Source organism: Drosophila kikkawai, chromosome X, assembly GCF_030179895.1.
Source record: "Drosophila kikkawai strain 14028-0561.14 chromosome X, DkikHiC1v2, whole genome shotgun sequence".
Lineage (NCBI taxonomy): Eukaryota > Metazoa > Arthropoda > Insecta > Diptera > Drosophilidae > Drosophila > Drosophila kikkawai.
The window spans coordinates 25692145-25710877 of record NC_091733.1 but is presented as its reverse complement, the minus strand read 5'-3'; the positions used below and the strand labels follow the sequence as shown (position 1 = coordinate 25710877).

Here is an 18733-nt window from a genome sequence, read left to right as displayed (position 1 = left end):
CCAGAAATAAATATATATATATATATAGCTAACAGAGGAAAAAGTGAAAAACTTGAAGCTTTCTATTGCTGCTTTTGCTGCTTCTTGTTCATGGTGATTTCTAACAAAGTGAGTGGCGAATTCCCCTTCAGCCCCACGCCCCGCTCTTAACCACTTCAAACAAGTTGCTGCTTTTCATAATTAAATTGAAAAATTTATGCACAATTAAATGAAAAAGTTTTCTTTGTGGTCAGGCAGCAGGCAGCAGCATCAGCAACCGCAGCAAAGCGCAGAAAAAGAAGCCAAAAAATAGAAAAGCTTTAAAAAAGAGCATAGGGACGGACGAGTAGGTACTGGTTACTTGCGGCAGAGCAATACCAGGCACATATTATTATTAATTATTTGATAATATGGTTAAAATAGAGTATAACTTGTCTGAAATTTATTTAATAAATAAATTCATAAAAATGCAACAGGGCAGCTAAGCCAAAAATGTATTAATTTTGAATTCGAAAGAATTAATTTGTTAGTTTTTATGAAGTTATTGATTATTATTGTTATTTAATATTATTATCATTTATTATTATTTTTATTAATATTATTTATTATTATTATCCGGCTTGTTTGGGATTTTAGGCCCTCAAGAAGACCTAAAATAAATGCATTTTTCAAATCGATATTTATCATTATTTTTATATGCCAATTTTTTGTACAAAACAAAGTTTAAAAATTCCCTAACTAAGCCAAAAAAGCCTCAAATTCAATTCGGAAAGCAGTTTTATGCTAGTTTTTAATAGCTGAACAAAACTGCATACCGAATTTAAAATCGAAAATTTTGGCCATTTTTGCAAATTTTAATGATGGTACCCCTTATCAAATTTTGAAAAAAATTGAAATTTTTTTTTTTCTTCCAAACATGTCTAGAACGATTGGCCTGTTAATGCTGATCAAGAATATATATGGTTTAGGGGGTCGGAAATGAGTCCTTCACTAAAAAAAATAGTAAAACCCTTCAAGGAGATCGGAAATATTTCAATTTTTAAATCGTTTTTATTTGAGGTATTATTATTAATTAATTTATTTATTTAATATAATTTATATATATTTTCTAATAAATATAAATACAGTTTATTTATATTATTACTTAATTGTATTTTATTATCATTATATATTATTTATTTATATTTCCAGGTGGGCCGTCTCCACGGTAATGACCCGCCAGAATCTAGTGCCCCGCGAAATGCAGGCCATCGACGAGGCGGAGCTGAACCAGCTGCCCATATCGGCCCTGATTCCGTACTGGGATATGGCCAATCACAGGCCGGGCAAGATCACCTCCTTCTATGACAGCGGAACGCGTCAGATGGACTGTACCGCCCAGGAGGAGTTCAAGGCGGGCGAGCAGTTCTTTATCTACTACGGAGATCGTTCCAATGCCGATCTTCTCGTGCACAATGGGTGAGCCTTAAAAAATATTTAATATAAATTTAAATAAACCATTTCCCTCGCTAGCTTTGTGGACCTGAACAACCGCAAGGATTATGTGAAGATCCGCTTGGGTTTGAGTCCCACAGATCCGCTGGCGGAGCAGCGTGCCCGCATCCTGGCCAAGCTGAATATCGATCGCAAGGCGGAGCTGCGTGTGCTGCCCGCTCCGGATTTTATATCCGGCGAACTGCTGGCCTTCGTCCGGGTCTTCAACATGAGTGCCGAGCAGCTGGATCACTGGCACAGCGATTTGGAGCGGGCTGGGGATCTGCTGCACATTGACTGTGCTTTGGAGACGGACCATGAGACGCGCACCTGGCAGTATCTGTATCAGCGTTTGAAGCTGCTCCTGGGCGTCTTTGAGGTCACTTTAAAGGAGGCCGACGAGGTGGAGCTGCTGTCGCAGCTGAAGATTAAGGAGGCTGCGGGCGAGGCAGCGGCTGGTCACGAGATTGACCTGATGCTGTTGGAGTATCGCCGCCTGGAGAGGAGCATCCTGGCGGGAGCTCTACAATATGCTCAGGAGCATTGCAAGGTATGAAAGGGATTTCATTACTCCCCTTCCCCTTTGCCTACCCCTTTAACCCCCCCAAAAGAAGCACAATTCAAGTGGCCATAGTTCAGTCTAGAAATTAGCTTTAAACTTGATTTTTTTTTCTTTTTTTTTATGTAAGATTCATAATCTTTAGTTAAATTATTTAAACCGATCTTTTAGTCGTGAGTTTTTTGCAGTTGAAAACCAAAAGGAAGCCAAGACCTCATCAGTTTTTATATATATATTTGATATATACTCTTGATATTCAGTTAAAAAACTGTGTACGTCTAGTTTTGTCCCTTATTTTAAGTTTTCTTCTACTTTTTTTTTAAGCCGCTTAATTGTTTAATGTTTGTTTATATTTTTATAATTTTATTACTTATAATAACCAGTTGAAATATTTTTGAAAAATTTATAAATGAAGTCAACAAAGCAAAAAGGATTAAAATAAATTATTCTTTAAAGAAAAATGCAGCTTTTCCTAATTTCCTTTGCCTTTTGATCTGTCTTAAAATTGGTAAAATAAATCCGATTTGCGGTATTATTACCAAGGGCTTGGGCGTTTGTCACTTAGATTCATTTAATTGCCAATAACTAATTGACTTGCCCAGCTGTGAGAGCCTCAAAAACCAATCAATTTGTAAAACCAATCGCCCCGCACACACACATACACAGTCACCCACTCCATTGCCCCCACCCCCCTTGTGCTGGCGAATGCCTTTTGGCCATTGTCTGTATATGTAGAATATTTCGATTGTGTGCGTGTGTCAGAGATCAAGCGTGAGTCGAGGAAGAGAGACCGAGAGAGCTGCTCACGAGAGGAAACGGAAATACAAGAATAATGCCCTTGACAGGATTACAAATCCTAAACCAAATCCTTTTCATCTCTTCAAATCAATCTTTAATCTATAAGAAATGTTTTAATTATTTTTCAAAAATAAATAAATAGTAATATAAAGGAACCAAGCTGCCAGGCAAAACACGCAGCCATCCCTGGTTGCGTTGGGGGAATCGAAGGATGGCGCTGGCAGGATTGAACCCGAGAACGACAACAATGCACTCCAAATTGCTGCTCCAAGTGGTGTTAATTATGGGGACGCGTTGGCAGGCGCTGGGCTCCCCCGCGATTTTGATTCTGCCGATGGCGACAATGATGATGATGATGCCGGTTACGATGTTGTGTTGATGATACTCGGTGGGTGGGAAAAGTCAAGGGGGGAAAACTACGTAGGGGAAACACTTTCGAAAATGTCATTAAAATGGTTCGAAAGCCTCCGCCTCCACAACCGCCGCCGGCATTGCCTCCTCCTGACATTTGATTTGACACTCGAATAGCTATTTTCCGTATTCACAATTCGCGTCGTCCCTCCCCCCCGCCTTTCCACATTTCCCACAGAGCTAGCACTCAATTTTCACGCTCGTCGGAAAAGTGATTGCCAAAGAGCAGGCGGAGCAGGAGAGAGGAACGATGTTTGGCCAGTTGATTGAAATATTCGAAATACATATTCGAAATGAGAGACGGAAACGGGAAACTGGGTCGCATCGATATCGCTTAGTCGCATTTATCGTTATCGATTGGCAGCGCCAGCTTTTCCTAATTGCCATCCAACAAATTTTGCTTTCTGTTCTCGTCCAAGCAATTAGCAAATGACAAATGTCGCCCCCAAAAAACACCACGGTCCCCCCCCCCCCATTACCATGTGCAAAACGGCAGCCACAAACTTAAGCTGCTTAAAATGTACAATTGCAACATGGGTCATAAATGTGATGGCCAAAGGGACAAGCTGAAACCAGCAAAAATATGGTAAGTATGCCTTTTTCTCCCAATATTTTTAATATAGCTAGGTGAGCGTGGCTCAAGCTGGGCTCCCAGGATTTTCCCGCTTTTCCACACATGCACTCTGCCAGCGGCAATTGCTTGAGGAGGCGCTAATAATGGGTGCAGGTTGCCCTTGCGGAAGCAGTGGGGCCAAAAGGATATTTATAAAAATAAAATGAAAATGAATAAAAAATAAAATAAAACATATTTAGAGTGTTTTCTATGGTCTAAAAAGATGTTGTGGTAAGTATTTTGGTTGATGGTAAGTACCTAAATTTTTGTAGATATTTTTTAGATTTTTCTAGATATTTTTTTTTTTTGATTTTGAAAGATTTTTTAGATTTATTTTAGATTTTTTAGATTTTTTTAACGACTTTTTTAGATTTTTTACATTTTTTAAGATTATTTTTTAGATTTTTTAGATTTTTTTAAAGACTTTTTTAGATTTTTTACATTTTTTAAGATTTTTTTTAGATTTTTTAAAGATTTTTTTAAGTTTTTTTTAGATTTTTTAAACATATTTTTGAAAATTAACGGCCAAACTCGAATTTAAATGTAACGTCCAGTTTCAGTGTGCCCAGGTGCATTTAGCAACATTTTAGACAGAAATTAACAATATGGTCACATCTGGTTTGAGTCTGTGCTTACTCCAAGTTCAATGGTTCGAAACTTGGACTTTTTATAACAGTTTATACCAGTTTTCAGTTGCTTGCTGCTGGTTTCTGTTCGCCTGGTATCCCAGTTTGGGAAACGGCCAATTTGTATGGAAAATTTCAGAAATTTGGATGGGCTGCTATAGGGATGTTGTTGTAAAAAGGTTGTTGTTGCCATCAAGCTGTTGTTGTCGGCAACAAATAGATATAAACGCATAAAATTAAATATAACAGTTTATACCAATTATTAATTTTGCCCAAAACTTTTTATAACAGTTTATACCAGTTTTCAGTTGCTTGCTGCTGGTTTCTGTTCGCCTGGTATCCCAGTTTGGGAAACGGCCAATTTGAAAAATTTTGCTCACTAGCATTAGTGATGCTCATTAGCATCAGTGATGCTCATCTAGCTATATTGCAATATTGGGAGGCTAGAAACTGGGCTGTGCATGACTGATGCTCATCTATATATTCAGCTATATTTCAATACTGGGAGAAAATAGCTAGATGAGCATCACTGGCAGTTAGTGAGATGCCTATAATTTATAAAAAACCCTCATAACTCGGCCAAAAACGCATGAAATTCAATTCGGAAAGCTGTTCTGAGTTGCCTTTTCTAAGCTTAACAAAACTGCATCACTGACAGTTAGTGCGATGCCATTTTGTCCCAATAATGCAAAATAGCTAGACGAGCATCACTGACAGTTAGTGCGATGCCATTTTGTCCCAATAATGCAAATAGCTAGATGAGCATCACTGGCAGTTAGTGAGATGCCATTTTGTCCCAATAATGCAAAATAGCTAGATGAGCATCACTGGCAGTTAGTGAGATGCCATTTTGTCCCAATAATGCAAAATAGCTAGATGAGCATCACTGACAGTTAGCGAGATGCCATTTTGTCCCAATAATGAAAAATAGCTAGATGAGCATCACTGACAGTTAGTGCGATGCCATTTTGTCCCAATAATGCAAAATAGCTAGATGAGCATCACTGACAGTTAGTGCGATGCCATTTTGTCCCAATAATGCAAATAGCTAGATGAGCATCACTGGCAGTTAGTGAGATGCCATTTTGTCCCAATAATGCAAAATAGCTAGATGAGCATCACTGACAGTTAGTGAGATGCCATTTTGTCCCAATAATGCAAAATAGCTAGATGAGCATCACTGACAGTTAGTGCGATGCCATTTTGTCCCAATAATGCAAAATAGCTAGATGAGCATCACTGGCAGTTAGTGAGATGCCACTTTGTGCCAATAATGCAAAATAGCTAGATGAGCATCACTGACAGTTAGTGCGATGCCATTTTGTCCCAATAATGCAAAATAGCTAGATGAGCATCACTGGCAGTTAGTGCGATGCCATTTTATCCCAATAATGCAAATTAGCTAGATGAGCATCACTGGCAACTAGTGAGATAGATGCCATTTTCTACCAATAATGCAAAAAAAATAGCTAGATGAGCATCACTGATGCACTTGGGCATCACTGCCATTAAACCCCCCAATATTGAAATATAGCCAGATGAGCATCACTGATGCACTTGGGCATCACTGCCATTAAACCCCCCAATATTGAAATATAGCCAGATGAGCATCACTGATGCAAGTGAGCAAAATTTTTCATTCAATTTGGCCGTTTTCCAAACTGGGGTAACAGGCGAACAGAAATCAGCAGCAAGCAACTGAAAACTGGTATAAACTGTTATAAAAAGTTTTGGGCAAACTTAATAATAATTGGTATAAACTGTTATATTTAATTTTATGCGTTTATACCTATTTGTTGGCGACAACAACAGCTTGATGGCAACAACAACCTTTTTACAACAACATCCCTACAGCAGCCCAACCAAATTTCTGAAATTTTCCATACAAATTGGCCGTTTCCCAAACTGGGATACCAGGCGAACAGAAACCAGCAGCAAGCAACTGAAAACTGGTATAAACTGTTATAAAAAGTCCAAGTTTCGAACCATTGATCTTGGAGTAAGCACAGACTCAAACCAGATGTGACCATATTGTTAATTTCTGTCTAAAATGTTGCTAAATGCACCTGGGCACACTGAAACTGGACGTTACATTTAAATTCGAGTTTGGCCGTTAATTTTCAAAAATATGTTTAAAAAATCTAAAAAAAAACTAAAAAAATCTAAAAAAATGTAAAAAAATCGAAAAAAATCTAAAAAAATCTTAAAAAAAACTAAAAAAATCTTTAAAAATATCTAAAAAATCTAAAATAAATCTAAAAAAATCTTTCAAAATCAAAAAAAAAAATATCTAGAAAAATCTAAAAAATATCTACAAAAATTTAGGTACTTACCATCAACCAAAATACTTACCACAACATCTTTTTAGACCATAGAAAACACTCTAAATATGTTTTATTTTATTTTTTATTTATTTTCATTTTATTTTTATAAATATCCTTTTGGCCCCACTGTTTCCGCAAGGGCAACCTGCACCCATTATTAGCGCCTCCTCAAGCAATTGCCGCTGGCAGAGTGCATGTGTGGAAAAGCGGGAAAATCCTGGGGAAAAGGGAGCCCAGCTTGAGCCACGGTCACCTAGCTATATTAAAAATATTGGGAGAAAAAGGCATACTTACCATATTTTTGCTGGTTTCAGCTTGTCCCTTTGGCCATCATATTTATGACCCATGTTGCAATTGTACATTTTAAGCAGCTTAAGTTTGTGGCTGCCGTTTTGTACAATTGTTAAGGGGGGGGGGGGGCACTGTGGTGTTTTTTGGGAAGCGACAACACAAAACAAAATTTGTTGGATGGCAATTAGGAAAAGCTGGCGCTGCCAATTGATAACGATAAATGCGACTAAGCGATATCGATGCGAACCAGTTTCCCGTTTCCGTCTCTCATTTCGAATATTTCAATCATAAAATTCGGCGGGTATTTTATTTGTATTTTTCTGAATTAAAAAATTAAACAAAAATTAAATATTTCTTTAATAATTAAATAATAATTAAGCAAGGAATTTCGCACTCACCCCTTTTTTATTTGTTGTTAAAGTTAAAGCGCTTAGGGTGCGCTTGAATCCCTTCTTTAATGGCATTCAATTAATTAAAATTTATTATTTATGAAGCTGTCATATGTATATATTGTGAAAAAGCGGCTCGTTCTCGTTAATTTATCAGAGTGAGCCGGGCTGGGCTCTGAGGAGCAGAGAAAGAGCCCTCACAGTTAACAGATGAAGCCATGCCCCGCCAGGACCTGTCAATCTCTCTCGCTCTCTCACTGCCAAACGGATCCCAAAGGATGTTTTTCCGGGGGAAGCTGCGTCGCTTGATTGCGTAATGTGCCCATTATAGATTTAACAGCAAAATATAGCAATTCTCCTTGGGGGGAAGCAGGAGCAGCAGCAGCAGCCGGAATTGTAATTGCGCTGAACAATTTATGGATGTGTTTATGCAGCTCGCCCTCTCCCTCTCCCTTCAAGACATTATTAATTGAGGCCCCAAAATGAGCTCAAATAATAGTACTTTGACTTAGACTTTATTATGCATGATGTCAGGGCCTTTATGCCCTGCCATCGATATGTGTGTGTGAGTTACAGGCTCCCTCAGCTTAAACTTATCCCCAGCACAGACTGTCAGTGGCCTTAATCGCCTGCAAAGTGTGGATAACGATAGAAGTTCTGACAGGTAATTGACTTTGGAGTAAATTGAAAATATCAGTTGCACGCTCGCTGGCCATAAATCAGTTCAAAGTTCGTTATAAACATATATATCTCTGGTTAAAACGGGGCTGACAGCGTGACAATATAAATACATTTGTGCGGCAAAAGGCCTGGGACCTGGGATAGTTGTAAATAAATTAAACCAGCAGCAGAAATAGCTTCACTTAATTGTGTGTTTGTTTTTACGTATCAATAAATATTGATGGCTTGAATAATTTATGTTTTTAAATAGAGTTTATTGAGCGAACAATTATGTTTGGAACTATGCAATCATGCTTTAAATTTCCTAAAAAAAAATTAAATTAATTTTTCATTAAAACCCGCCAAAGTCCTTGCATTAAATAATTATTATATTAAGCCCCTGCTTACACTGCTCGCTTTTCCATTCACAAAAATAAAATAAAACAACAAATAAAATAATAAGTATTGCAATGAGTTTTCTCCTTCGCTTTTCCAGGCAGCACTTAAGCCGCCTGGCTTTTCTTCGCCTCGCAATTTTTGCCTCAACTCAACTCTCGAGTGTCCTGGGGAAAACAAACGTCGCCGGCTTTGGCTGGCTTTTTGGGTTAATGCCACGCCCCCAGGGGCGGCATGGGGGGCGGGTGGCTCTTGTTTTCAGCTTAACTCATACCTCACAAAAGATGACGATGAAGGCGATGTGGATGCAGGCCAAGTGCCAAGTTGGAGAGTGTAAAAAACGTTGAAATGCAAAAAGCAAGTGACTGGAGAATGTGAAAAACGGATTACCCGCTGCTAAGGGGGTTAACTACCAGGATCCAGGATCCTTGGCTGGGGAAATCCTTTTTACAAATGTATTTTCTATTGATTAGGAAATACAAAGCAAGGGAAATTGTATTAGAGGTTTACGCCGATGGTTAAAGGCATCGGCGGCGGCGTAGAGGTCAAAATGACTCGGCGGCGGCGGCGTAGTAGTCAGAAAGAACCGGCGGCGGCGGCGCGTCAAATAAGGCAAAAAGGCCATTTTAATGAGTTATTTTTTTTTTTTTAAGTTTTATAAAGAACAATGACACTGAAGGCCGCGCTGAAGCTGCGCCGATGCCGCACCAGCGGCGCGCCGCGGCGCGCCGTTATTTTCATAATTTGGCGGCGGCGCGTCAAATAAGGCAAAAATCGGCGGCGGCGGCGGCGTGGCGCGGCGGCGTATATGTCTAAATTGTATAGCTAACGAAGGTTAATTATAAATAAAATACTCGGTGAACTTGTAAACTTAACAACATTTATTTTTTATTTAAATTTATAAACAAGAAAGGCCAGAAAAAAATATATTTAGAAGATGCAACGCGAAAAAGTAGGCAATAAAATATTTTTTGGTGCATCTTTTGGGCTGAATTTAAACTGGGAACAGTTTTCAATGCAATAGTCTTAGCCTTTTAGCCGCCAGGTGGCCTCCGAGAAAACGTTAGAAATACGCATTCCAAGGACTTTTTTTTTAATCATTTATTTCAAAATAGAATTATTTGTAAACCCTTAAAGCCAACATCTGTTATAATAAATTAATATAGAAATATAATATAGAAATATAATATATATTATTAAATTCAATTACTTTAATTTAAATTTATCAACAAGAAAGGCCATCTAAAGGTATTCATTTGATTGGCATTTTCTTTGCAAAAATGCAGGTGAGTCCTCGGGAAAACTGTCATGATTTTCCCTTCTGCTTTTGCCATTACCCCGGCCTAAGGCTGAAAATAAGCTAAGAAGGCTGGCGGAAACGGACTTGGAAAATGCGTCACTTTTAATTTGTTTGCCCTGCCTTTGGCCTCCTATTTTTCTATATACATTTACATTTATATATATATATATATATTCCTATATAGTATATAGCTTTATATATATATATATCTAACGTTGTCTGCTGCTTCTTGTCGTGCACTTGCCGTCCGCTGCTCTTGGCAACGTCTTGAGTGTTGCAATTAGCAAATAAAATAAGTAGCGCTCGCAGTTTCCCCAGCTTCCTAGGCAGCGGCATTTGCAACAATGCAACAATGTTGACAACAATGGCCGACTTAATTGCAAACAAACACGACGCTGGCAACTCTGGCGGCGCTAGCAGCTCGCGGGTACAGTCACGTGCCATGCAAATTAGTTTCCATTCAACTTAACCTTGTTAGGACAAAGTGACAGTGGCAGCAGGACTCTCCCACTCAGGCGATTCCTTTGGAATATGCATGAGGAGTGCAGCAGAAATAAAGCCTTGAATATATCAAGGAAATATACCTATTACAGGTCTTTTTTTGCCAATAAAAATATAGACTTAACAAGAAAGAAAGCTAACTTTGGCCAGCCAAAGTTTGTATACCCTTGCAGGTAACAATTAAAATATATCATAACTAAGCCAAAAATGCATTAATTTCGATTCGGAAAGCAGTTTTGTGTTAGTTTTTCTTAATTTAAAAAAACTGCATACCAAGTTTAAAATTTTGAGAAATCAAAATTTTTGGCCATTTTCACAAATTTTAATGATGTTACCCCTTATCAAATTTCGCAAAAATGGCCAAAAAATCGATTTCTTCCGGACATGTCTAGAAAGATTCGCATGTGAATGCTGATCAAGAATATATATGGTTTATGGGGTCGGAAATGATTCCTTCACTTAGAAAAATATTATTTTGTGTTATAAAATCGGATTTTTTATATTAAAAAATTTCTTGACTTTTTTAAAATTAAAAATATCATAACTCGGCCAAAAGAGCATTAATTTTAAATCGGAAAACTGTTCTGTGCAAGATTTACTACAGTTAATAAATCTGCATACTTCATTTAAAAATTTTGAAAATTCAATTTTTCATCAAAATCAAACATTTTAATGATGTAACCCCTTATAAAATTTTGCAAAAATGGCCAAAAAATCGAATTCTTCCTGACATATCTAGAAATATTCCCCTGTTGATGCTGATCAAGAATATATATGGTTTATGGGGTCGGAAACGTCTCCTTCACTGCGTTGCAAACTTCTGACTGAAATTATAGTATAAAAATACTAAATATCCAAAGATTTCTGATGCAGAATTTAAAATTAGATGTACTATTTTTAGCATTTTTTTAAATGAAAGGAAAATTCAAGGAAATGCTATAAATTATGATATTTCCCTGCTCATATTTTGATTTTTTCTATACAACTAACAATTTTTAAGAATTTTCTTAGCTTAAATCATAAAAAGACATAAAGATCTCTAAAATACACAAGTAAAACCAGTGCATTTGGTAAGAAAAGCTAAAAAGAAAAGCCCCTGCGATTTTCTCTCAAAATCAATATGGAAAAGTGTCTGAAATTTAAGAGCCCTGCTAGCTCTGGTTCATTTTGATTTTGTGCAACACCTGCTGGCACTTCCACTTACGCAGATTACCATCTGTTTCTATGGCAGAAGGCGGCCTTCGAGGCAATAATATGCAGCAAGAGCTGCTTGCAACAGCAGCAGCAGCTACAGCAGCAGCAGCAATTTTCGCTCCATTGCCCCTACTTAATCATATAGTTGGGACCCACGGCCACGCCCTCACTTCCTGCCAAGGCGAAGGCGTGCAGTCTTCGCTTTAAAAGCGAAACAAAACGAAAACAAGCAAGAGAGCAGACTTTCAGAAGCTGAAGTATAACATTTAACATTTAGTTATAATTTTATAGAATTTTTTGTTAAATAAATAAAATTTAAAAAATTCATAACTAAGCCAAACATTTAATAAATTTAATTTGGAAAGCTGTTCTGAATTCGTTTTTTTAAGGTTAATAACTGCGTACTACATTTAATTAAAAAATTTGCCTATGATTTTATAAAAATTTTTGAAGTGAAGTGAAAAAAAATTGAATATGTTAAACCAGTTTTTGGATAATTAAAAAAAAAAAAATTTAAAAATTCCATTACTTAGCCAAACGTGCATTAAATTCAATTCGAAAGTTTTTTGCTTTGTTTTTTTAAGGTTTATAAAAGGCTTAAAAGGCTTAAATAACTCCACCTACACTGACCTAAGCTTAATTTAATTTTTTTATCGAGAAGCTAGTTATTACGGAAATTTCAATCAATAAAAACCAAAGAAAACAGTAAAAAAAATAATAAAATAACATAAAACAAAATCCACAAATTGTACAAGTTATTCCAAAATGTTGTAACACCAATTAAATACATTTTTATTTTATTTTTCCAGCATTTTGTGTTGGCAGTTTGGCTTTTCGCCAATGTCAAAATGCAAACTAAGCCAATTCCGAAACGTTTAAGTTGAGTGCAAATAAATGCAATCAATTGACAACAACAAAGAGCATAACTTAATACAACCAGCACACAGCCACAGGAGCGCAGGACACACAGGACACGGGAGGACCGGACGAGGATTGAGGACGAGAACGAGAGGAGCATAAGCAACACAATGCCAATTGGTCGACGCATGCAAATGAGCGTTGAAAATGAAATCGCCTTAAAATCTATGGAAATGCGCTTAAGTGCTTAAGCGGCATGCCGGCACACACACACACACACAGTCATGGAGGATTGGTCATGGGGGTTGGGGGTGAAACAAAGCCTGGATTAAAGCAAACATGGCTCTAACCACGTGTCCCTGTGGCTACGCATTCTCCTGTATTTTGTAGTCCTCTGTGCGACAACATGCGTCGATTTATTTCAGACTAAAAAAAAATAAAATAAAGACTACACAGGAAAAAATGAAATGTATATAATAACATTAAAGGTAAAATTAGACATTTATAGCAAAGTTTCAAAAAAGTATTTAAAATATAAGAAAACAAGGTTACTTTAAAATATAATTATTTTTAAACCTTTAAAGTCTACTTCTTTTTAAATAAATTAATATAAATATAAATAAATATATACTATCAAAGAAATTATATGTTTTTTTCTTCTTTTGGTTTTAAAACATTAAATTATTATTTTTAAATCATTTTTGTGAAAGAACCAAGTTTTTAAAATTGACATTTGCAATATTTTTCGAGTTTTTATAGCTCAAACCTCGAGAATCTAAAGACGGCAAGGTTTAAAAATAAATTAAAGCCCGAAAATAAATATAAAAGTCTTTATAAATATTAATATCAATTAAAAATATTATTAAGAGTCTAATTAAACTCTAAAATATCTAAAAAAGTATTTATAAATATTAATATCAATTAAAAATAATATTTTTTATATTTTCGAAGCCGAATTAAAGTCTAAAATATATATAGAAGTATTTATAAATATTAATATCAATTAAAAATAATATTAACACCCTTATAAAAAATTAGTTTCCATTTCCAAAGCCTAATTAAACTCCAAGTTTGTTGACTCAATTAATGTTCTCTTTACAAACACACTCTCAGCCCTTTTTTCGCAGGTTAAATCTGGGATAAATGGCTGCCAATGGGAAGTAATCGTTAATAATCGTAAATAATCGTTGCATGAGCAGCTGAACGAGTGCAACAAAAATGGCGTCAACTGTCATTTCCGCTTGTCAAAGCAGAAAAAGCAATATGGCGACCAGCGTCGAAACGGAACCAATCCCGACCAGACTGGCGGCGGCGGCCCTTTGATTAACTGCTGCCAGACGGTTGTGCAAAAAAACCACACTTTAAACAAACAAACACAGGCAATACACACACACACACACACCCGCACACCCTACCCATTACACACACACACACACTTTGTTTGCGGTGTTTTAATTCGCTTGCCGCACACATTAAATCAATTAATTTATGTGCATAACCTGATACATTCTATTAAATGCGTTTAAATGCTTTAGCAAAATGCATAATTGATTAATTTGCAATTCCCGCCGAGCTATGAAATATGTATCGTTTGAATTTTCAGCGAGAATTATTGTCCCAGCGGGTCACAAATTGATGGCCACTATTAAAATGAGCGAGTGTCCGATTATTGGATGGATTGATATTGATGTTTCGGGGTTATATAAAATGCTGCTATTACTCTTATGTATATATCTGTATATATATATATCTGGAATATATATATATATATGTATATTCCACGAAAAACGACAAGTTGTGGCCTACTTTGGCGGGCTTCTCATTTGAATTGCATATGAGGAGAGTGTCCCCCCACCATGGAGGTCAAACCAAGTGAAAGGTTGCCTTGGGTATTTTAGCATAAAAGAAAGTTAGCAACAAAAAAAGTTGTCACTAGCTAAAAATTGTATTTTCTATAATTTAAAAAATAGTTTAATAATTTAATTATAAATATTACATAATCCTTAAAGAGTATTCTTTATAATTAAGCAACTATTTTCTTAAATATTTTATTTGAAAAATTAAAAAAATGAAGTAAACATCATTTATAAAGTGCAAGTTATAAATATAGAAAATAAAGTTAGACTTAATTTAATTGTAAAAAATTAAAAATTCTAATAAAGCTTAAATAAAACCTTTCTAAAAATAAATAAACCGCTTTTCAAAGGCACAAAAAATCTCTCAACTCCCTAAAATGTAATATATTAATCACATATTTTAAGAAACAAGTTAAAATATATCCTCAAAAACATACCTTTACCTAGCGCCTCAACTAAACCTGATAAATAAATGATTAAAATTAATATCCATAAATCTTTTTCGGTTGACAAGACAAGACAGATCTCGGTATTTTGAAGCCCAGGTAAATGTCACATTATAAATATTTAATATTTCAATTATGCAACCGCAAATGATAAATTTCAAATATATTCCAACCCACACACACTGGCACACGCTGAAACACACACACACCCTCCATTTCCGTTCCCGTTTCCGTTTCCTGTTCCGGTTTCTGGCTTAACCTCAGCGGCAAAGGGACAGGACAGGACAGGACAGGACAACCTTAAATTTCTGCATACAATGTGGGTCACACAAATATGTCTCAAGCAGTAAATGTGTTCTCGCCAGGTCGCTGAATAATTTAAATGCGCTTTGAGCTGGGCAAGCATAAAAACCGCACACAAATTACTGAAAATTGACCGCACTTAAAGCGGACTCTGGCACTCTGGAACTCTGGAAAAAAGCACATATACATACATATACATATATACGGGAGTGTTGGGGATGTATATAAAATACAATTTAAATATTTAATTGCAAGCACAATTTAAAATCGTGTTAAAGGCAAAAGGCAAAGTAAAAGCCATAAAAAAACGTGCCATAGAGCTAAATGTTGCAAGCGCCATGTTATTATAATGCCCTGCTCAGCATGGGGCATGTCTGTCTATCTGTCTGTCTGTCTGACTTTCTTTTGGGGCAGAAAAACAAATTATAATAATTATACAAAATGTTGGGTATTTTGTTTTTATAAAATGGCCAGTATAAAATGACATAAAACAAAATAAATACAATTAAGGGTTGACCAGTGCGTTTAAAAAGCCAGAGAACATTTTTTAACATAATAAAACATAAATAAATTAATTAATATGGCTTTAAAAATATATATATTATATATTATTTATTTAAATTTCAGCTATTGCGCATGTGTATTATTTTATATTTTATAAAATACAATTTTTTAAACAGTAAAAAAAATTATAATTAATAATACAAAACTTTGCTAAATTCATATTAATATTCTGGTAATAAAATCTAGTTTATATTTATTTTATTATTTAAGAAAAATAAAAATGAATGAAAAATACTATTTAAATTATATGAAAATGTATATTTTGTATAAAATTTACATCGAAGAAGTATTTAAAAATTTATTTCTTTATTTTTAATATTTTAGAAAGAGAATCTAAGATCCGAAGAAATTATTTTAAGAATACAAAAATATATTTATTTATTATATTATTTAAAATTAAAATATGATAAAAAAATATTATATAAAAAATATATAAATATAATTTTATAAAATTTAATTAAAAGAAAACATTGTGATATTTAACCTTAAAAATGTATAATTTAATAAAATCAATTGAATAAACTCGTATTTAACTATAGAATCTTATGAAAAATATATTGTTTATTATTTTTTATTTAATTTAATTATTTTTAATTATTTGATTTATTTTTTTTTATTTTTTTCTGAAACTCTTGTATAGGGATCTCGATTATTGCTAACTGTAAGGGCATTCCGACTTCAGTTAGAACTGTATAAAATTTTCCACTTAGCTCTATGTTGCTTTTCCTGCTTTTCCTCTCACCCTCTTTGCCTCGCTTGTTGGTTTTTTTTGTTGTATTTTTTTGTTGTTATTGTTGCTGTTTGGCTGTTGCTTTGGCTGCATGGCCTCTGGGCTAAAAAGCCATTGCATAACAACAGGCGCCGGGACTGCTGACCTCGGGTAGAAAGAGAAATGCTGGGGTCTCTGATATGCCGTAGTTAATGAGCATTTTTAATGCAAATCATTTTGTGGCCCTGCGGCCACACTTTATACACATGGCGTGTTAATTGTCCCCCTTTTTTTCGCCTTGTCGAACCAAACGCCATTTGATGGCGGGCCTCACAACACAACATACACCCTCCGTATATACACACACACACACACATGACAGCCAAAAACATAATCAAATGATTGCCAGCTGTTGCTGTTATTTTTTCCCCCGGCCAACGAGGAGAGTTTTCTTATTTTAATACCCTTCAAGGACAGTTAGGCAGTTTTTTTTAATTTGATTTAAATTACTTTAAAATTGTAAAAAATTGATTAAGATTTAGAGCTGTTAAAAAATGTTGTAAAAAGATTGATAAAACATTTTACTAAAAAATATGAATAAATATTTTTTTTAAGAATTTTAATATATTTCCGGTTTTTTTTTTAAGAATTTTTTGAATTTATTTAGTGAATCAATCATTTCCAACCCTATAAACCATATATATTCTTGATCAGCATTAACAGGCGCGTCTTTCTAGACATTTCCGGGAAAACATTTTTTTTAAATTATTTTCAAAATTTGGTAAGGGGTACCATCATTAAAATTTGCGAAAATGGCCAAAAATTTCGATTTTTTAAAATTTAAAATTAAGTATGCAGGGTTTTAATGCGAATAAAAACTAATATAAAACCGTTTTCCGATTAGAATTTAATGCATTTTTGGCTAAGTTAAGAATTTTCTAAACTAAGATTTTTTCCAAAAATTAATAGTCAAAAATTTGTATTTCCTAAAATTTAAAAATCAGTAAACAGTTTTTTTGACCCATTAAAAACTAGCATAGAAAAGCTTTCCAAATCAAAATTGCTGCATTTTTGTCTTAGTTCTGATTGATATGGATCCTATGGCAAAGGGTATACAAATTTCGGCTTCCCCAAAGTTAGTTTCCTAGCTTGTTTTTATTTATTTTTATAATTTTTCCTTGCTCCCTCTCTGGCATATTCATTTAAATTTCAATTTATGCTCCACGGCGGGGGCTTTATGGAGTTAAGTGTTGCCAGTAGGAGGAGGAGGAGGAACCAGACTCTCCTGCCTCTGCTCGTCATTCGGATAACTGGCGAATGGCTGTAATAAGATATGATAATGCCGCTGCATCCCCCACTCCCCAGACTGCCAGTTAATGTTGTGTGCATTTCAGTTGGTTAAGCTAAGTGCCGTCAGCTATGCACGGTCGTGTGGGGAGATGTACGGGTATATATGGTAAATTGGTACAACAAACTTTGGCAAGTGGGATGGCTCACAAAAATAGTACCAAGAAAAGCAGGATAAATTGGCCACTAAAAGATAAGTCGCTCCTCTTTGAGAGAGAGAGAGAGGATCTAAGGAAAAAAGGGACAACAGGGAAATACAGTAAAATCCTAATAGACATGGTCGTTCCTGATAAACAAGTAAAACAATTTAAAATTATTTATTTCTTAACTCAAACTTTAAAGAAATAATTCTCTTTAAAAATAAATTAAGCAATTACTTTAAGCAAAACAACAAACAACTCAAATTACGGGGGTATTATTTATGTCCTCGATAAGCCACAAATAATCAAAGCAATCAAGTCTATGCAAGCAAGGACCTCAAGTAGGGCAAAGCAATCAAAGGGAAAACACGAAGCACCTAGACTATAACCCTATATAACAAGCTAAAACTAAACCAAAACCCCTTTTCACGTTTTTATGGCTTGCTTGTGGATATGCGATTATAATTCCCACAGCTCCCAGTGCAATTATCGTTTGTCGTTTATCGATAACCATTTGCCATTTAATACGATTACAATTTGAAACATTCGTAATGGACAATAAAAACTAATTTGCCTTGGTTGTGGACTTTTCTAGGACAGTGTCAGGACAGGACAAGACAGGACAGGACAGGACAGTGCCGGACCGTACAGGAAGTAAGGCCAAAAGGACACGCAAACGGATAGATGAACGATTTCTGATGGGCAAACAAAAGCCCAGGCCGTACAGTTTCACCTTGTATGCAGGAGATGCATTTCTCATAACAAACTAAAAACAAACAGAAAAAAAAAAACATATGGCAGGCAGACAGGCAGGACACAGTCAGAATCCAATTAGAAGACAAAACCAGGATGAAAACAAACACAAGTGCAAGCACAAGGCTCAGACACTTATGGTTCATGATAATAATATTAATTCTACGGTCAGAGACCGCACATAGTTCGTATGAGCAATCTCCAGGCACTCCGATTGCCTCGGGCAACTGCTTCCAGTTGTGT

At 35.4% G+C, this 18733-nt stretch overlaps 2 protein-coding genes across 3 annotated transcripts in view; one reads left to right on the top strand and one right to left on the bottom strand.

Annotated features, from left to right (window-relative positions):
- The window catches only part of Setd3 (SET domain containing 3), a 77070-nt gene extending 74203 nt beyond the window's left edge, over window positions 1-2867 (top strand). The window contains exons 4-5 of the mRNA XM_017174959.3: window positions 1171-1437; window positions 1492-2867. Of these exons, the coding sequence (XP_017030448.1) occupies window positions 1171-1437; window positions 1492-2008 (784 nt within the window). The 3' untranslated portion in view covers window positions 2009-2867. The remainder of the gene's footprint in view (window positions 1-1170; window positions 1438-1491) is intronic.
- The window catches only part of LOC108080285 (uncharacterized), a 120482-nt gene that overhangs the window by 13366 nt on the left and 88383 nt on the right, over window positions 1-18733 (bottom strand). The window lies entirely within an intron of this gene.